Source organism: Physella acuta, unplaced genomic scaffold (assembly GCF_028476545.2).
Source record: "Physella acuta isolate Inbredline_101_S28 unplaced genomic scaffold, ASM2847654v3 ptg000775l, whole genome shotgun sequence".
Taxonomy (NCBI): Eukaryota; Metazoa; Mollusca; class Gastropoda; family Physidae; genus Physella; species Physella acuta.
In genome coordinates this window covers 250,896-271,964 of record NW_026732293.1, presented here as the reverse complement: position 1 = coordinate 271,964, position 21,069 = coordinate 250,896, and the positions used below count along the sequence as shown (strand labels likewise).

The 21,069-nt window shown below is 39.6% G+C and overlaps 1 protein-coding gene across 4 annotated transcripts; it reads right to left on the bottom strand.

The window, feature by feature from the left end:
* Window positions 1-25: 25 nt before the first annotated feature.
* Window positions 26-20,030, bottom strand: LOC131950653 (uncharacterized). 4 transcript variants are annotated; one of them, XM_059312866.1, is made up of 15 exons: window positions 19,665-20,030; window positions 17,540-17,666; window positions 16,565-16,662; window positions 15,111-15,234; window positions 12,974-13,071; window positions 12,501-12,601; window positions 11,957-12,086; window positions 9,512-9,620; window positions 8,700-8,864; window positions 7,868-7,933; window positions 6,973-7,190; window positions 5,920-6,143; window positions 1,222-1,361; window positions 548-609; window positions 26-347 (listed from the first exon to the last, which is right to left on the bottom strand). In XM_059312866.1, the coding sequence occupies exons 1-15, from the start codon at window positions 19,737-19,739 to the stop codon at window positions 303-305; spliced, it is 1,782 nt and encodes a 593-aa protein (XP_059168849.1). In that variant the 5' UTR covers window positions 19,740-20,030; the 3' UTR covers window positions 26-302. The 4 variants fall into 4 exon arrangements, with proteins under 4 accessions (XP_059168849.1, XP_059168847.1, XP_059168851.1 ...); XM_059312864.1 differs by having other exon boundaries at window positions 556-609; XM_059312868.1 differs by having other exon boundaries at window positions 548-606.
* Between the last annotated feature and the right edge of the window lie 1,039 nt (window positions 20,031-21,069).

Here is a 21,069-nt window from a genome sequence, read left to right as displayed (position 1 = left end):
TTTACATAAAGATATACACATATTAACATATTAACATATGAACAACATAATGTATTTCATATACATATTCAAATATAATAAATAGATACTTGTTATTATTTTGTCAGTTAATACATCAGTACAATTTTTTAAGGTGTACACAAACACGCTTTATAACAAAGAATCATTTCATTTAACACACAACACGCACACATCTTAAATAACATATCCATCTACGCCCAATACTATCACAAAATCTTTTTGAAAGCAAATAGAAACAACCTTAAGACATTGAACCTGTATACCTTCATCTCAAAACCACCTCAATAATACCAGAAGGCAAGCCAGGATAGTTGAACTCTTTGAACCTGGAAAACAATTAAACACATGTCTCAGATAAACAAAATAGTTATTGTTTTTAGAATGTGTCTAGATAAATAGATAACACTGGGATAATAAATATACCGTAGGTAACTACTGAAAACTAAATTCTCGTTGAAATCTAAATATTCCCAGATTAATGGATTATTGTGATTAGACATAGATCTACGACCTTTCAGGAACTTACAAACTTACGCAGTAAAGCACTGTCGTTGTGTTCACCGTTAGTTTGCGTATGCTTCACGTCTGCTGATGGAAAAAAAAGATATTTTAAGGTAACACTCAGTGTATGACTGTTATCAAAGAAGTTAAAAATATTTTAATTAAAATTTGATTTATGTTGCCTAACAAAGTAGTTATATTTTGAGAAACAATAGGCCCTATTTAAAAAGGCAAATCCTAGAAAAACCGAGTCCTAGATTTTATCTACTTCGGGATTAAAATTGGAGTAAAATATGTAACCGCTTTTATTGATAATTTCTTTTATAAAATGTACATCACCTCTACATTTTATTTAGTCGAAATTTTTTTCAAAACATTCAATATCGTGATCTTGTTTTGTAACACTGATACATTTTATTGCAAGGACTGTTAAACTTCACATAAACCCTTACATAATTCTACTTTAAAATTGCCTCACTGAGCACATAACTCCATCTCAAAAGGTTTCTTTCAGACATTTTGCCTCGAGGAGGGGGGTGTTTAGCAATTATAAGATTGGTTAAAGTGAATATAAATTATTTAGTCTCCGAAGGGGAGGGGGGTGGAAAAACTCTCCATTGCTTTACTCAGCGTAAATTCTACATGGCAAAAATAGAATACACTTTTAAACTTCCTGAACTGTTTATCGAGTGTTTTTACCTGAATTGGCGGGACTTTCGGCAGAGAGTATCTGCGCATGCTCATCGACGTTGATCTTGAGGATGGTGACGGTCCCTGAGGTAGACCCCGACACCATGAGGATGGGGGAGCCGGTGGGGTTGTCGGCACCACTGTAAAACCTGCGGCACCAGAGTTATCTTTCTTTAGTTTTGTGACGTATACAACATGGGGTCAAGAACACGTCAACAAATTTACTAGGTTGGGGGCTGGGCCGGCGCTACCTATAAGGCGAACTAGACGGTCGCCTAGGGCGCCACCCTTAGGCGCAAAATGTTTAATCGCTATTATCAAAAAGTACCTAATAATTAATAACTTTGATTATCTTTTATAAACTATAGATGGTAAAATACAAAGGAGTAGCGATATATTTCGGCGCCCAGGACGAACTATCAATTTTGCGCCCCCACCCCAAAATTAGGTCTATATAGGCCTATATTTATTCGCGATGTTGAAAATGCAACCCCACCTCCCTAATTTAGAAAGGTCGGGCACTTTTTACTAGTCACTTTGCCTTTTTATTTTGGTGTCACATAATTGATGTAGAAAACGATTAAATATGTTCGTAATTTAAATTTCGAACATTCCAAACGGTTATCTAATTTTAATATTGATTTAGTGACCTCTCCAGCGCATGACGGGGCGTTCCAAAACACGTGCAATGTTTGTTTTTAATAGGGCTTGTAAGTCTTGTTTTCTCTGACTTTAAATTAGAAATCTGTCCTGGTGTATAGTGTTTTGTAATGATGGGATGTTCAAGGTATTTTACTTGTTTGGTAAGTTTTGGTGAATCGTTTAGATTTGGGAGTAACGCGGAAGGCTGTTGCTGGTTTCGTAGGTATAAAGTATCGAAGTGTTAAAGTGTTGTATTTTTATTTGAACACACTACAAAGAAAGGTAGGCGTTCTCTAGCTGAAAAATATTTTGTTTTTTTTAGGAATCTAAATTACTACTCTTAAAATATTAATATATAATATTATATAGGCTAGAATTTATAACTAACCGTAAACTTTGTTTTTTCAAATTATATTTTTTTTAAATATTTTATCGATAATTATAACAATGTCTTAAACCAGGGGTCGGAAACCATTAGAGACGGAACAGCCAAAATTTACAAATTACAAAATTTCTCAGTTTTCATAGAGCCACTAACATTTTTCTATTAATATTATGATCTTTTATTAGGAAAAGTATTTTAAGTACATAATGACGATCACCAAAAGTGTGTGCGTGGGGGGGGGGGGGGGTGACACCATGAGTTGCCGCACCGGGTGACACCCGACCTAGCGACGCCACTGACTACACCTTTCATGAAACTTAAGGAAGTTGTTGAGAGGTATCTGCGAAAAAAAAAGGCAAATACGGTTGGCTCCCCGGCAGGGCGTGGTTCGACTCTTCTCTGTATACAGTATATAAAAATAAAAGTCGATTGCGGATTGACACCGGGCGTACCCGTGAGCACCATGGCGGCTACGTTAATTTTAAACAGCGCGATTGGCTATGGATACAATGGGTTGCTATAGTCGCTCATTTAATCGAATCAGGCGCGTCCTCTGGCATCTCTGCAGGGTGCAATTTGGCGCCCAAGGCTATTCCACGAATACTAGACGCCTATGTTAATTTTAAGGAGCACCCTACAATATTGATAATGCGGCACATGACATTCGACTTTCCGTCTCCGACACTTTGGCGGAGAGTGATTAACGGTGATATTACGGTGAGTGATTAATGTACACTCAAGGCTTTTATATAGCACGCCCAACAGCGTGCTGGGCGGTAGTGTAGATAAACCGATTAATATGATCCAAGCACAGGCATTGTTTACATTTAAATAACTCAATTTTAGAAAACAAGGAAGTTTATTGAAAAGGGAGTAACTAAATATTTTAATAGAATAGCAAGTGTTTATTGGTTATTTGTATTATTGTATCATTCATTACCGAGTGTTGCATATTTTAATATTTTTGTGAGTTTTAAAAATTAAAAAAACTATATTTATATTAACATTTATGCATGGAACTGAAGAGCTGCATCTTGACATCAAAGGAGCCGCGTGCGGCTCACCCGCAGGTTGCCCACCCCTGTCTTAAACAGTTGCCCGTGTTTGAATATTTTGAAAGGTGTCCCTTTAGTTAGGGCATCCAAAATTTTATAGGTTAGTTAGTAGTTAAGCAATGATGTCAATGTATGTCATCAAAATTGACTAGAATTATTTTATAATAAAGCTAACGTTTTTAGACTTTCAAACAAAACCTACAGTGAAGTAGTCAATTAGTAAGATATATTCTTTCGACACGGCAGCATAACTAATATAAAATATTTACTATAATTATTACGTAATGAAATGTAGATAGTATTATTGTGTTTTTAAGAATGTCTTAGTAACACTAGGTTAATTTAGTTACTCTTGTGAGAGTTATTTCCCTTGAATATAATTTTGTAATTTGAATTTTCAAATGGGAGATAATTCGTTGCTTAACTTTACATTCATTTCAAATTCCTACATATTAGATTGACCGCTTACTTATAAATACAACTTTAAGTTATTATTTGCTATTGTAAAAATTGTATAGAGCAGAAGTTCTAAACTAAATAGTTTGGTAGGTTTTTTAGCATTATCAAGTTAAAAAAACAACCTCATCAGTAGCTGTTGTAGATTGCAATACTTAATGTTAATAGACATACAATATGAGATAGTGCAAAAAATGATTCTAAAATCGTCTCAATCGCAAATTAATCATCTAATTAATTATGTGTCTTTTTCATTTTTTCCGTCCTCTCCTAAAGTATTCATATATAACAATTGTATGCTGGAATCTATAACATTTATAACCTTTTATTTTTCAAAAACAAAAAAATCGTTACATAATCACACAAATTAGACATTTTACAAATATAACTAAAGACAGTCAAGATTAAAACAGGTAAGTTCCGTTCTGGAACTCACCCTGGGAGGTCTGCAGAGAGCCCAACACTACAAGAACTATGCTTTTTTTCCACTTTTTTTTTCCAGACTTTTTTTCTCCCGGGAGAAGTAAAATTTGATTTTCATGTCTACTTATAACGTTTATGCAATTGATAATAAATGAATGTCACTTTTAATTTATTGTTTTCTTATACATGTTTTGGTAATTAATTTGTGTGAAAGGGGGCGTTTTAAAAAGTTTTGCCTTGGGCGCTAAATAACCTGACGCCGGCACTGGTTGGGGGGGGGGGGGGGGGGTCGGCCTTAACCAACATATTTACTAGGTTAGGGGTCGTCCATAAATGGCGCTACACTTCAGGGATGGGGGTAGAAGTGTTAAAGATGGAGGTGTTCAGAAAGTATGACGTCATACTTGTGCGTATAAAAATGTGTTGTTTTTTTTAAACTGAGGTTGTTGTTTATTTGTTTGTTTTAAAAAGAATTAATTTGTAAATTAAAATAAACATTTATCACTTGACTTATGATTGACTAGTGCTAAAGCTGTTTTTATTGCATAGAGTTTCGCCATGCTTTTGCCTAAATCTCAAATAATTTAAAAAATTATTATTTCGTAGTTTTCCTTGTAAAGGGAAACAACTCACTATGTTCGGTAAAAACCATTTACCTTAGGTATATCCCCCTTACAAAGGGGAAACATTTAAATCTACATTTTTGAAAAGAAATTGAGAGGGAAGGTTAAAGTGTGACGTCATTTTATCACCACCACCACCCCCTCATGTTGATTATAAGTTTAACATACGACCCCCCCACACCTCCTGTTGATTATAAGTTTAACATACGACCCCCCCACACCTCCTGTTGACTATAAGTTAAATATACGACCCCCCCCCCACACACACACACCTCCTGTTGATTATAAGTTTAACATACGACCCCCCCCCCCTCACACACGCACACACCTCCTGTTGATTATAAGTTTAACATACGACCCCCCCACACACACACCTCCTGTTGACTATAAGTTAAATATACGACCCCCCCCCCCCCCACACACACACACACGCACACACCTCCTGTTGATTATAAGTTTAACATACGACCCCCCCCCACACACACACACACGCGCACACACCTCCTGTTGATTATAAGTTTAACATACGCCCCCCCATACCTCCTGTTGATTATAAGTTTAACATATGACACCCCCACACCTCCTGTTGATTATAAGTTTAACATACGACCCCCCCCCCCACACACACACACACACATACCTCCTGTTCATCGCATGTTTTACATAAGATCACCCTCCTGTTCATTAAAATGTTAACATAAGACCCCCCTTACTCCATTCACTTGATGTTTAACATGAGGACCCCCCCCCCCTCAACTGATGTTTAACATGAGACCTCACCTTCGTTGACATGAGACCCCCCCTGTTCGTCTGATGTTTAACACGAGATCCCCCCCCCCCCTGTTCACCTGATGTTTAACATGAGACCCCCTGTTAACCCACCCGATGTTTAACATGAGACCCCCTGTTAACCCACCCGATGTTTAACATGAGACCCCTCCTGTTAACCCACCCGATGTTTAACACGAGATCCCCCCCCCCTGTTCACCTGATGTTTAACATGAGACCCCACTGTTAACCCACCCGATGTTTAACATGATACCCTCTGTTCGCTCGATGTTTAAAATAAGACCCCCTGTTCCCCCGATGTTTAACATGACCCCCCCCCCCCCTGTTAACCCACCTGATGTCCTCTGGGTCCACCGCATACAACTGACGTGCCCTGTATTTCTCCGTCATGTTCCGGCTGTCGTTGGGGATACCCTCGCAGAAGATGCTCTCAAACCTGGGCTGTGTGACGTCACTGCCTATGCTGTAGACGCTGATGGTACCTGGGCTTTCGTTGCCGACGAAGATGTACAAGCGGTCACCTATCTCCCCAACGGTCAGACCTTCTGGCTGTGGGCCCTAGAATAAATACACAATTCACTGAGCCACTACGTGCGTTGGTAAAAATGCTTCTTAAGTATTCATTCCTATAGGCAATACAATAATTTTTATAGCTATTTTTAAAAAGATAGCCGAACATAGTGATGGATCGGACACGCCCTGTGAAGAGAACAGATCAACGTAGCGAGGCAAGCTTTTGGACTGGAACCCCTAGGGAAAAGTGGACCGGCCTAATAATCCTAGAGTAGGACTGCGAAGGAAGTAACGGCTGTGGTGCTTTATACGTGGACAGAGGCGTAGCGACCTCTCCCGTGGACAAACTTTCAATTTGGCGCTCCCCCCCCCCCCCCCCCATATATTTTTTTATGTTTATAATTAAAATCTGCAGCTAAAATGAGCTTTTAATTTTTTTTTCAACCCATTTTGACGCCCCTAGGGTCGGCGCCCGGGGACATATGTACCCCGCCCCCCTTCGCAACGCCTCTGTACGTGGATTCAACTAACGTGAACTGCGGCGGAGCAGTCCTTTGCTCCAGAAGGTGTTTCAAAGGATTAAGTCATTGTCAAGCTTTAAAGAGAACGACAAAACTTGTAACTTATTTCTTGGAAATAAAAAAAACATTTACGCCTACAACGGAGAAATGAGAACTGCACTGAAAGCAGTCTCAGCAACACAACGTATCCAGTGGTATCCCAAGATGTCGCTCACAGTCCAAACATAGCGTCGCTCACAGTCCAAACATAGCGTCACTCACAGTCCAAACATAGCGTCGCTCACAGTCCAAACATAGCGTCGCTCACAGTCCAAACATAGCGTCGCTCACAGTCCAAACATAGCGAAACAAACCTTGTCATCTGACCTATCGTCGACGTGATCGCCGTCCGTGTTGAAGACGTGAGGGCAGTAGAGCGCCGTCGTCTCCTCGATGCTGCTGCCGCTGTCGTAGATCCTCTGGAGGCTGTTCTCGGCGTCCCAGATGCTGAAGCTCCGCCCACCAAAGGCGTACAGGCTCTGGTAGCGGCCCTTCTCATCACGGCCGTCCAGCTTGGAGAACTTCAGTCTGCCTGCGAGAGAGATTTTTTACTGAGTACTCGTCGTCGGCTGGGCCTGCTCCGGCAGTGTTTCTTTCAGTCTTTTTGTTTCTCCGGAGGAGGGGGGTTAGGGGGGTTCTGGAAACTTTCGGGGGTGGACTTAATTTTCCAGGGGGATGGGGAATACTGGTAAAAGTTTATATTTTCTATATAAATTATATTTCGTTGGGCGAAGGGTTGGTTAGATGTGCTACGGGGGAGGGGGGGGGTGCCTCCTGGAGAGATCCCTGAAAGAGACTCGGTACTCCGGGCTATTATTGTTTTTGTTAATATCACCACCATAACACTAGCTTAAACCCTGACCGTAAACATAATCAAGATTATAACCTTGATGTTAGCGCTGACCTTTAATGATGACTGTGACAATGACACTTAACAAAGAAAACCCTCAATACAATGTTGTTTTGTCATATCATTATATTCTAAGTTACAGATTCTGGTAACGAAAATTAGAATCAATAGTATGTCTTCTTGCTGTAAAATTTCGGTTCTATGTTAGAAGTGGAACATCAGTCAAATTTTAACAAAATCTTGTGGCGTAAGATGGTCACGAACCCATACTTTTATATATGTTTACATAAATATCAGTTATCTTATTTTTCGCTTTCAATAATTTGGGAATTTTCTTTAAAAAAAATTATTTTACTTACCAAGCCTTGAATTGTCTTTTAATGCATCTTTCATGATGAATGGAATGTCACTCCCCAGATCAGATTCTAGAAAAACAGAAAGCCAACGTTGTTATGAGATTTATTTGTAAGTTAAAAAGTGTGATTTTCATCGATCAGTAAGAGAACAATTGTAACGAATTATGAAACTATCCCCACCAAACTATTCACTATGAGCAGATAGTTTCTTTTTTTTATACCATAGTTTAAAAAGATAGGTGAAGTAGAGTTCGTATGTTATTGTGAACTCGAGACTGGAATGGATGCTTAGTTGCATTTTGTATCCAAGACTCAAGTCAGAGTAAACACATTTGAAGTGGATGAGCGGACTGGATTATCCACTGTATATCCATAGAAAAGTAATACCGCGAATACAGAAACATTATTTACTCTGTGTTGAGAAAGGGGGCGGGGGGGGTCTGATACGGGACTACGACAAATCCCCGAAAGACACTTGCCCGAATGCCATTTGCCCGAAGAATGATTATTTGTTAATATATAATGTTAACATTTTCGAGCAAACGGCCTTCGGGAAAGTGGCTTTCGGGTATGGGTCGCATTCGGGTATTTGTCGCATTCGGGTAAGTGTAGCATTCGGGCTATTGTCTTTCGGGAAAACGCCCGGCTCCTTTCTGATACATGGGCAACATCTGGCTCTTCTCAACCAGACTTTTGCCCAGACGTTACGCCCTGGTCTCCAAGATGTAATTATTCAATCGCCTATCAGACATGGTCATGTATTTTGATTTTATTTATTTTTACTTATTTATTTATTTTTATTTATTTATATTTATATTTATTTATTTATATTTACCCTGGAATTTCGCTCCTCGCTGCGTCTCGTCAAAACCGAAATCTAAATATTTTTTCGTGTCGCCTTCGTTGGCCGTGAAGATCAATTTCCTGCCCCTCCATTGGTGGAATTTGATGGCATCTGGCAGAAACCACGCCCTGATTGGCCAGTAAGTGATCTCGATACCTGCAACACACACACACACCACACCGATTACAATTTTACTATGAAACTCATTTGTTTGTATACATTTGGTTTTACGCCAGATCTAGCGTACGCCGATAATTGTGGGAGTCTCAGATAAATTATTTTGGTTGATATAAGTGTTTCTTTCGGGCATCTCTTGGGGGGGGGGATATGCACGTAGTGTGTCTTCGTCGTCGTCCCCCCCTATTTTAAGCACCTGTGCAACCACCCCCCCCCCCCCTTTCGTCCAAAAATTTGAGCCCCCTCCCCTGGAAAAAACATCAGAAAAAAAGACTGGCACGTCTTACCCCCAGCCCTTACCCCCCCCCCCCCCCAAACGAAATAGAATTTATATAGAAAAATATATGGTTTTCAGAAGGGGGGACTGTGAAGGGTAGGCATTACCCCCTCTCCCCCCCCCTCCAGCCCCACCCTCCGGAAAATTTAGTCTGAGAGAAACACTGACTGGCTGATATCGCTAAACTGAGTCTGGCCGTAGCCATATCCCTTAAGTGATATACCACTACAGCAAACCCTAGATACAATCTCAACCTTATACATACGACCCGTACCGATCTAGTTACCTCACATTTCATTGGCTGTCAGGGAGTGACGTGTGTTCAGTATACATCAGTCACGTGACTTACCAGCGTCTTTATCACTGGTGTCCAGATTCCCCCACTGCTTGTAGCCCAGGCCATGAATGGCCGTTATGGTTTCTGTGACCAGGTCTATCTCAGCTACACCGTTATTCTCCTGGAATAAACATTTGTAACCTTTTTTTTACAATTTCTATAAACAACATAGTTTGGGGAGTTAGTGTTTTTTTATTTGATTTTTTAAAAAAGTCTTGGGCGTTCTATGAAAAGAAATAAATTGTTTACAAGAAAAGAAATAATAATGGGAGGAAAAAAGAAATGTAGGACCGGCTTCAGTTGTTTAATTTAGTGTCAGACGTTTGATCCAAAAAACAGTTAAATAAGTATGTGAAGCCATGAAGTCTAATTTTTTGTCAACACTGTTCATAATTCAGTAACGCAAATAGGAATGATCTTTTTTTAATTTTCTTCTATCCCGTTTGTTGCCCCCTATGGTCGGCGCCCGAGGTGGCCGCCTAATCAACCTCTCCTAGCTACGCCTCTGTGTCAGCCAGCAGCTAAACTCATTTACACTTGGCGCAAGAAGCGAACTCGACTGACGTTTTTAAGACGCTCGGACCCCATCCTTGAGCTCTATCACTCGACCACGGCACCACCTGCACCGGCTATCACCACCCCTCTCTCGGGGTAACTTAACACACTAACGCCAACGTGACCTACCTACGCCAACGTTTGGCCTGGTAAAAACCTATCCTTGTCAACTTGGTAAAAACTTAACCGTGTCAACTTGGTCAAATCCTAACCCTGTCAACTTGGTAAAAATGTAACTTTCTCAACTAAACTAAATGCCGTGGTGTCGCCCAGTGACGTGGTATTCCCCCCCCCCCCCCCCCTCGCGTGACGTCGTGATATTCACCTGTCCGTACCTGGACTTGTCCTTTGTTCGCGAGTTTTACGGGCGTTGAACGATGCGCACGATCCATGTCTTACCTTGCCAGCGTTAACCCAGAAAACGTAATTGGCCTGAACTAACGATTTACTTTACCCAATCAAACAAGACAGTTCTAAAATTTTAAAAATTCGGTAGTTGGGCGCGATGAAGTAACTAGATTAGAAAAAAAGTGAATCTCCATTAAACGTTTCTCTTTTTGCCTAAACAAACTATCAAATCAATTTCGTCAGGAAAAATAAAGCAGGAGTTATCTCCCCGAAACTTTCTCGAATCTTCTTGCATAACGCTACGAAAAATGACGACTCGGGATATAGACACGCTGTTTAATCAATTTTTACATACTTAAACTTTTTGAAATAAAATAGAATCTCGTAGAAAAAAAGAATTGTGCATCAAGTGAACAGCAAACAATGTGTGTATACTAGTGCGGAACACTGGTACTTTATAAATTCACATGTGTATTTTGAGAAGTCGGAAATAGCGTTTCGTAGGCCTACAACTTCCGGTCACCGGAAATGACTCAAAATTTGACAGAAACAGAGGATTTCATCTTTTATTTATATGTCACAGACACACAGACAGACAGACACACACACACACACACACACACAAACATACGGACAAAATTGCAAAGTTAACTTTTTCCGACTCAGGGAGGTATAAAACGTCGAGATTTGTGAAAATCTCGATTTAGATTTTGTTTGTACTATTATAGTACTTCCTCTATCCTTCGTATACGAGAAAGCAATGAATCCCCAAATAATTTAAAATATTTTTACGCTGTTGTTTTTATTTTAGGTTGGATTTAAGTCGACTCCCCCCACCCCCTCCCTTCACCCCCCCCCCCCCCCCCCTTTTTTTCACCGTTAAAGTAAAATTTAATTTATTGTATTTAAGAAAAAAATATTAAATTGATAGAATTTTTAAAAATCAACTTAATGAAAAATTACTGCAACAAAGGCGTGTGCTGCGCTGTGACATGCTGTTGAAAATGCATCTGGCTTTCAATAACGTTTAACTTCTAATCCAACTAAACGCGCATGGCCTGTACTAATTGGGCAAACTCGTTTGCAAAAACAAATTATACGGGTGTGAAAATCTATACCCTACAGCTTGCGAGTATAAAGATTATGTTAAAATTTGCGATGCCCGAGGAGCGAGTGCCTGGATGTGGTTGGTATATTTGCACATTGGTGGGAATTAAAACCTTTGAATATTTCTAGATAACAAAAATGCGGTCACCGCAGTGCGAATGTGTGAGCGTTGAGCGTATCTGATGTTCCGGCATGTTGCTGTTCAGTGAAACTCTGCTGATTTCTACACAACAAAATTATACAATATCCGGAGTGCGATTTTTGAAATACGATACCCGCGTGCAAATATAAAACGCGATACCAGCAGTGCGAATATCATAACATACGATACCCGCAGTGACAATATCATAAGATGCTATACCCAGAGCGAATCTATGAACGTATCTGATATTGCGGTAGGTTAGTGTAAATGAAAGCCCTGTTATTTTCTACACCTCTGGCACCCACCTGTAGAACAACGTAGGCCTTGTTACCGGTCTCGTCAATGGCAACATACTCGGGTTCCACATCAGCACTGAACGTGTTGTTGTTTTCACGGTAGACGAACCGGATGCCGGACGGCAGCAGCTCATGGTACCTGAAGAATGCAGAAGGTTGTTAGACCGGTAAAAAAAACATAAGTAAGGGTCATGGGAAAGGGGGCATTTCAATTAAAAACTTTAAACGTTTAGGTCTTTTTAAGTGCGTCAAAACACTTGTTAAAAAGAACTAACTTAATTAAATGTAAATACACTTAACACCATTTTGATCACAGGAACCAAAGCTCACGGGAATCAAAGTTTGTAAACATTAGGTTTAGGTCAATTTCGCAAAAAAACAAAACGAAAGTAATGAGCCAATGAATATGCGTGCAGACTAAAGTGAGCCAATCAATATGCGTGCAGACTTATATGAGCCAATCAGTATGCGTGCAGACTTATATGAGCCAATCAATATGCGTGCCGACTAATGTGAGCCAATCGACATGCTTGCCGACTAATCTCTCAGTTACCTGTTGTTGTAGTCGGTGAAGTCCAGAGTTTTCACCTGAGGCCGGACTTTACCTTCGACACCTTCCGGGAAGTGGATGATGACGACGGCGCCTTTAGGATCCTGGAACAGGCAGGGAGGAAACAACAGGTTAGCGCGCTAAAAATAGCTGCTACTTCATTGGTCCGCTCGTGCTTATTCGGAAGTTTCACGAATACTAAAGACTAATGCTATGTCCTAGACTAATGCTATGTCCTATATCTTTAATAAATTATTCTATTTCCTTCTACAACAATGAACATGTAAAAGATGGATAAACGTTTTTAATAACTGTCCGGTTGTAGTGTTGATATCTATAATAATATGTTATGAATAATTACTTAGCATTTCTATTTCCTAATTAATTCTCTTAAGTTATTTTTTTTGTATTCTAATATATATATATATATATATATGTATATGTGTGTGTATGTGTGACAAATATGAACGGCTGACCTGTAGTTGACCTTTACTCTCGTACGCCTCAGCCTCCAACGCTATAATGACAGTTCGACAGTCAGGCCTGACTTGTAGCATGTCAGGTATTGTTCCCACTGCATGACAAAAATAATGACAAAAATAATGGCAAAACTAATGACAAAAAATTTAGCATTACCAATCTACGACTGTATTGACAAGTTTCAATGAACAAATGTCTACTTTAGCATGACCTACCCACATGTCTACTTTAGCATGACCTACCCACGCAAATGTCTACTTTAGCATGACCTACCCACACGTCTACTTTAGCATGACCTACCCACATGTCTACTTTAGCATGACCTACCCACACAAATGTCTACTTTAGCATGACCTACCCACACGTCTACTTTAGCATGACCTACCCACACGTCTACTTTAGCATGACCTACCCACACGTCTACTTTAGCATGACCTACCCACACGTCTACTTTAGCATGACCTACCCACACAAATGTCTACTTTAGCATGACCTACCCACACATCTACTTTAGCATGACCTACCCACACGTCTACTTTAGCATGACCTACCCACACGTCTACTTTAGCATGACCTACCCACACAAATGTCTACTTTAGCATGACCTACCCACACAAATGTCTACTTTAGCATGACCTACCCACGCAAATGTCTACTTTAGCATGACCTACCCACACATGTCTACTTTAGCATGACCTACCAACACAAATGTCTACTTTATCATGACCTACCCACACATGTCTACTTTAGCATGACCTACCAACATAAATGTCTACTTTAGCGTGACCTACCCACACAAATGTCTACTTTAGCATGACCTACCCACACATCTACTTTAGCATGACCTACCCACACAAATGTCTACTTTATCATGACCTACCCACACACGTCTACTTTAGCATGACCTACCAACATAAATGTCTACTTTAGCGTGACCTACCCACACAAATGTCTACTTTAGCATGACCTACCCACACAAATGTCTACTTTAGCATGACCTACCCACACATATGTCTACTTTAGCATGACCTACCCACACACGTCTACTTTAGCATGACCTACCCACACACGTCTACTTTAGCATGACCTACCCACACAAATGTCTACTTTAGCATGACCTACCCACACATATGTCTACTTTAGTATGACCTACCCACACACGTCTACTTTAGCATGACCTACCCACACGTCTACTTTAGCATGACCTACCCACACATCTGCTTTAGCATGACCTACCCACACAAATGTCTACTTTAGCATGACCTACCCACACGTCTACTTTAGCATGACCTACCCACACAAATGTCTACTTTAGCATGACCTACCCACACGTCTACTTTAGCATGACCTACCCACACGTCTACTTTAGCATGACCTACCCACACAAATGTCTACTTTAGCATGACCTACCCACACGTCTACTTTAGCATGACCTACCCACACAAATGTCTACTTTAGCATGACCTACCCACACGTCTACTTTAGCATGACCTACCCACACGTCTACTTTAGCATGACCTACCCACACGTCTACTTTAGCATGACCTACCCACACGTCTACTTTAGCATGACCTACCCACACAAATGTCTACTTTAGCATGACCTACCCACACAAATGTCTACTTTAGCATGACCTACCCACATGTCTACTTTAGCATGACCTACCCACGCAAATGTCTACTTTAGCATGACCTACCCACACATCTACTTTAGCATGACCTACCCACACGTCTACTTTAGCATGACCTACCCACACGTCTACTTTAGCATGACCTACCCACACAAATGTCTACTTTAGCATGACCTACCCACACAAATGTCTACTTTAGCATGACCTACCCACATGTCTACTTTAGCATGACCTACCCACACAAATGTCTACTTTAGCATGACCTACCCACACATCTACTTTAGCATGACCTACCCACACAAATGTCTACTTTAACATGACCTACCCACACATATGTCTACTTTAGCATGACCTACCCACACAAATGTCTACTTTAGCATGACCTACCCACACAAATGTCTACTTTAGTATGACCTACCCACAAATGTCTACTTTAGCATGACCTACCCACAAATGTCTACTTTAGCATGACCTAGCCACACGTCTACTTTAGCATGACCTACCCACAACTGTGCTGACCAGTTTCAGGGCACGCCGGGACCGTGAGTACCTCCTGTAAACCCTGAGCTGACCTTGACCTCTGTCGGCTGTGTTGTCGACCGTCACGAAGACGTACCCGCCACAAACCTGCATCAGCAAACAACTCGTTTGGAAACATTGGAGGGTATTTTTACGGGGTCTAGTGGTAGAGTGCACGGCTACAATCCGGGCGATCTCGAGTTCGAATCATGTGAAAAGTACAAGTCCAGAGAGTCTAAACAACCAAAGCCAACAAACGTTACTGGCTGTTGTAATAGTTGAAAAGTTCTTTCAATAACATGACAATGAGGATGGATAAACTCTACTTCATCTGTTTCGTTCATACTTTATTTCTATTTTATTCTATTTTTTAAGCGTGGTTTTGTCTTTTATGTGAATGCAGAAATGTCGCCCTTATCTCCCCTTGTTGAGTAATAGATAAAGAACGGTAACTCTGACAGCGACATCTTGAACAGGGAAGTGGCAGACAACCTTGAAGAGTTGTTTATTTGTTTACGTTTCCTTGCTAATTCAAACGACAACTTGCTTATGCTGTAGTTTGGTGTTTGTTTTTGTTGTTGTTGTTGTTTTTTTTTTTTTTTTTTTTTTTTTTTTTTTTTTTTTTTTTGTTGAATTAAAACATTAATTTCTAGTTTCAAACTAATTATTCCGAATGAAATTTCCTATTCATTAGTTCCAAAATTTAAAAAAAAAATTGTTTGTTGTATATTATTGACTATTAAAAAAACAATTTAAATATCACAATTTTTTTTGTGTGTGTTTATAAACACAAATGCTTGTAAATGCGTCTGGGCTTACAACTCGCCACGCTATTTATAAGTTGATGTCACAAAAACATGTGAACTGTACTTCATCTATACCGTTGATAGTAAAGGGTTTAAAGACATGTGACATCAAGGTAGTTGTGTTAAGACACGCTAGACCAAAGGGGCTAAGACACCTGTAATGTCTGAGTAATGAAGACATCTGTCATGTCAGGTTAGTCATAGTTAGCTACTTTAGTCATGGTGTCTGAAGGTTCAGGTATATGTCATGTCAGATGGTCAGCGACACAATTCTTGATGAAACATTCCTGCTATCTGTCATGTCAGACGATCTAAGACACTATTCCTGCCATCTGTCATGTCAGATAAAAAGTAAGTAAAGTTTCCCTTTTCAAACCTGACGGTCTATGGGGCAAGTGAAGTAGAGTTCACTTGTTTCTGTGACCTCAGCATATGAAGAGATAGTGTGGTCAGCACTATGCCCAGCCGCCTTTACTTTCCCTAACGTGAGTTAGGTACCCATCAGAGTTGGGTGGACTCAGGGACGATATACTGATTTGATATCATGTCAGATAATCAGACACTCTATTCCTGCCATCTGCCACGTCAGATAATTAAAGCCACCACTCTTAATGACTCTTAATGACACCTACCTCGACATCCGTCATGTCACTGTCAGGTACAACCATCTCATGGACTTGTACCAGACTCTTGGGATTTGAACCGTTCACAACATGAAGGATGTTCGTGCCTAGTTGGACAATGATCTTTTTTTTTATTTAAAATTTTCAAAATACCTTTAAAAACTGAAACTAACAAACAAATCAAAATCCACAAAAATTACCTGGAGTACTTAAGTCATAATATAAATGGTTTTCATATATTTTTTTGTAAAATTTGCACATTTATTGCATATAAGTGTTTAAAATAAGGAAGTGTATGTTGCGTAGTGTCGGATAAAGACAAACAGGAGTAGTAACAAACACAGTTTTGTTTTATTTTCACACAAAAATAGTGACTTTAGTACTTTTAGCGCTAAGATCTAGACGATTTACTATGTAGGAAATTGAGGAGGTAAGGGGGAAGGGGAGGGGGGGGGGCAGTTTGAAGTTTTCAGAAAGTAAAATAACGAATACGTAATTATTTTTTTGTACAACAACTATGATTTTATTTAGGTGTGTTACAACTTTGTGGATGTAGTTTTTTTTTGTCAAGACGTGTAACGACGCATGGGATAGGGTGTAAACTTCACCTAACGTTATTCATGAGGGGGCACAACCCCCTCCTCACCGTGGGAGACCAAAGAGTTACTTCCAGGCATCTCTTCATGGGAGGCACCCCCCCCCCGAACAAAATAGAATGTATATAGAAAATATATACTTTTACCAGTGTGCCCCCCCCCCCCCCCCCGCGGAGAATTTAGTGCACCCCCCCCCCCCGAAATTTCAATTCCCCCCCCCCCCCCCTTACCACCTCTGGAGGAAAAAAATCTGAAACACTCCGGCTGACAAAAAAAATGTTAATTAACTAGATTTCTTGAATTGGTGTTTTACAATAGACTTCTTGTTCTGTTTTTCGTATATTTAGGTTGTCCAAACATCAGTATGGTGTGTTTTATATGTACTCACCTACAACGTAGATGAGTTTGCTGTCGACGTCATAGCTCATCTGTTCCACGGTGCCTGTATCGAGCGTGAAGCCGTTGTTCTCTGTTTTGTTTGGTCCAGGTAGGTAGACGGTTGACAGGTGGGTTAGCTGGAATACATAGGTTGTTGGTTAAGGTACGTAGGTAGGCTAGATTAGTTAGGTAGACGGTGGATAGCTTAGGTAGGTAGACGGTGAATAGCTTAGGTAGGTAGACGGTGGATAGCTTAGGTAGGTAGACGGTGGATAGCTTAGGTAAGTAGACGGTGGATAGCTTAGGTAGGTAGACGGTGGATAGCTTAGGTAAGCAGACGGTGGATAGCTTAGGTAGGTAGACGGTGGATAGCTTAGGTAGGTAGACGGGGTGGGTAGGTAGCTAGGTAGGTAGCTAGGTATGTAGCTAGGTAGGTAGCTAGGTAGGTATCTAGGTAGACGGTGGATAGATTAGTTAGGTAGACGGTGGATAGCTTAGGTATGTAGACGGTGAATAGCTTAGGTAGGTAGACGGTGGATAGCTTAGGTAAGCAGACAGTGGATAGCTTAGGTAAGCAGACAGTGGATAGCTTAGGTAGGTAGACGGGGAGAGAGCTGAAGAACACAACATGTTTGCTAATTATGATTTTTAAATACTGTGGTATGACTTTCGTTTATCATGTTAAAACCTCCCTACGGGATTGTTTAGCAGTCGATATCAACAAAATGTATGACTTTTTCCAGTTTTCAGAGGTACATCTTGTCAGGCTTTCATCTTCAAGTAACAAATAGGGGAGGTAAAATAAAAGGTTGGGGTTATGGTAGCGACACGAGCAAATCCATAACTTGGATTTAACCCGTCAATGTTATCTCGAGCCTCTGATGAGTTATCGTGAAGGCTAGGACAATCAAGTTATCTCCCATTAGACTATTGTTTTTCTCAAACGTATAATTGTAAGCAGTCTAAAGATGTAGCGCACTTTTAAAATTGTCGTACATTTTCAAGATTTACTGCACAATCAACACCAAAATCTGGATTAACCCCCTGACACCCAAAGACTATTTTTAGAACAAACTAGACATAAGATTTCAATTACAAAACGTTGCTGACAGCTTACTACAAACAGGGGTCAGTAAACAGCGCGAGACATTAGCCATGTAAAGCTTTAATTAGCCGACCTGTAATGGACACTAAGGAAAGGGAAGTGGGGTAATAAAAACAACTACACGGGACCCCAGCTGACCAAGTGATTAATGGAAGCGGGCGAGATTTCCTGGCGTTGAGTGCGGAACTACGGAAATAGATTGGTGTTTATTTACGTTATGTGATTAGCTCAGAACAAACACAACGTAGTCAAATCGTTGTACGATACAAATACATATACATACACAATAACACTCACAAAGCTACTCCACACACCTACACACACACACACACACACATATATATATATATATATATATATATATATATATATATATATATATATATATATATATATTATGTATTATGGTATCGGATCTCCGAGCGTTGCCGCACCCCCCCCCCCCAAATTTTTTTGCGCGCAGCGAGTTTTTTTGGCTCATTTAGAATACCTATATATATATATAACGCAACATCATTTTTAAATCGATTCTATAATATAATTTATTTTAACTCGAATACCAACTTTTACCAAAACTATTGACACACTTTTACTTATTATTTTAGGAAAAACTATAACATTTCCAAACATGTTTTGTTAAGTTGCTAGTGCTCAATTTGTTTTGTTACGCTTTCAACATACACACACACACACACATATATATATATATATATATATATATATATATATATATATATATATATATATATATATATATATATATATATATATATATATATATATATATGATAAATAAAATAGCATTGGCTTCAACGTGAAGTAAGATATTTTTCTGTAAAATAGCCATTGTAACATTTAGCTCCTTCTATACTTAATCCAGGACAAACTTAACCACACATTTAACGACATGAGCTAGAAAGTTACAGATGTAAATATACACACGCCATACGTTCAGACACACTGGAACGCTAGTGAGGTTCACACCTTTGAGAAAGATTCTACCTGCAGAATAATATTCATCATATCTTACCTGCACTGCCGCTAACACTACGCTTGTGTAATATGAAATCACAACTGCCAATGATAAACTTCGATAGACCAACATAATGCACGGTTGGTAAGTAACTTTTTTTTTTATTCTTTTATTTTTTTAAATTTCAATCACAAGAAAATAACTACTTTTTATTAATGTGTAAGCTCTTTTGTTTTAATTTGAGAAAAATTCTCAAAGTAAGAACTATTTTAACTTGAACTATTTTGAATAAAGCCTTTTTTGCAGAGAGAGAAAAAAAAACGCGAATCTTATCTGGGAAGCGAGAAAATTTTAAATGATCTTGGACGAAAAAGCGGCGCTTTATATTTAAAATTTTGCCAAGTTTTCACTTCACCTGGCCAGATTTTTAACGGGGTTGTGTCACCGGCTCTCCTCCACGCTGGCAAGTTATCCACCGCAACAGGAAGTCATGGCGGACGCTTCTGCTGGCTGCTTTGATTGATAGATTGAAATCTTCTGCTGTCAGTGGCCGGGCAGACGCGAGGCTTTTGTTCTTTCCGTGAGAGATTGTAAAGCTGGTTGGGAAAGTGGAATTTACCTAATTATTGAGGCTAATTAGTCGAGATTACATTTGTGTTACATTGCCTGGGAATTGAGACAAGAGGGTTGAAGTTGTAGAGAATATGTTGAATCAGGGGACTGCTTCATCTTTCAAATTTAGGAGTGGGAATTTTGTGGATTAAACATCCGTATGGAATTTTGTTTTTTCAGCTTAGTTTGTGTATGGTTAATTCCGCTGTATAAACCGTAAATTTATTCTAAACTCTATAACTAGAAGAGTTTAAAATATATTCACCGTTTATATTGTTTATAGGCCTAAGATTTTGGCGTAAAAACTTGGCGTTGTGATTTCTAAAATATGTTTTTAAAAGTTTAATTTGAACAGGAGCTTCTGTTTTAGGAAATTCTGATAAAGTGGGATCGAACCCTATCCAGGTACATGATGGCTGGGTGTCTTACACAGCAAACCGCTAAAAGAACGAACCCCTCGTACAGCAAACAGGTGTAAAACTTCAAATTTCAACAAACTTTATCTCCCTTAAATTTCACAGCCTCCAAACTTAATTTTTGTATCGGGGGTTGTAAATGCTCAGTTTTTAACATTATATTAGACCAAAGTTACCGCTTCTAATTTCGAATAAAGTTTCTGCTTTACTCCCGTGTACTCGTTTTCTCCTAAGTAACAGATTCGTCTTTTTAATAAACAAGGACACGAACCAATATCTGACATGAGAGTTTCACTTTTTATGTTACTGACGTAATTATAAGGGCGGGGCTTTGATTTGTTTTTTTGCTCGACCTAGAAAAGATGTAAATCGTGGAAAGTTTGACCTCAGTATTATGGGCGAGGTGACCCCAAACGAGGCAGATTAATTAGGTT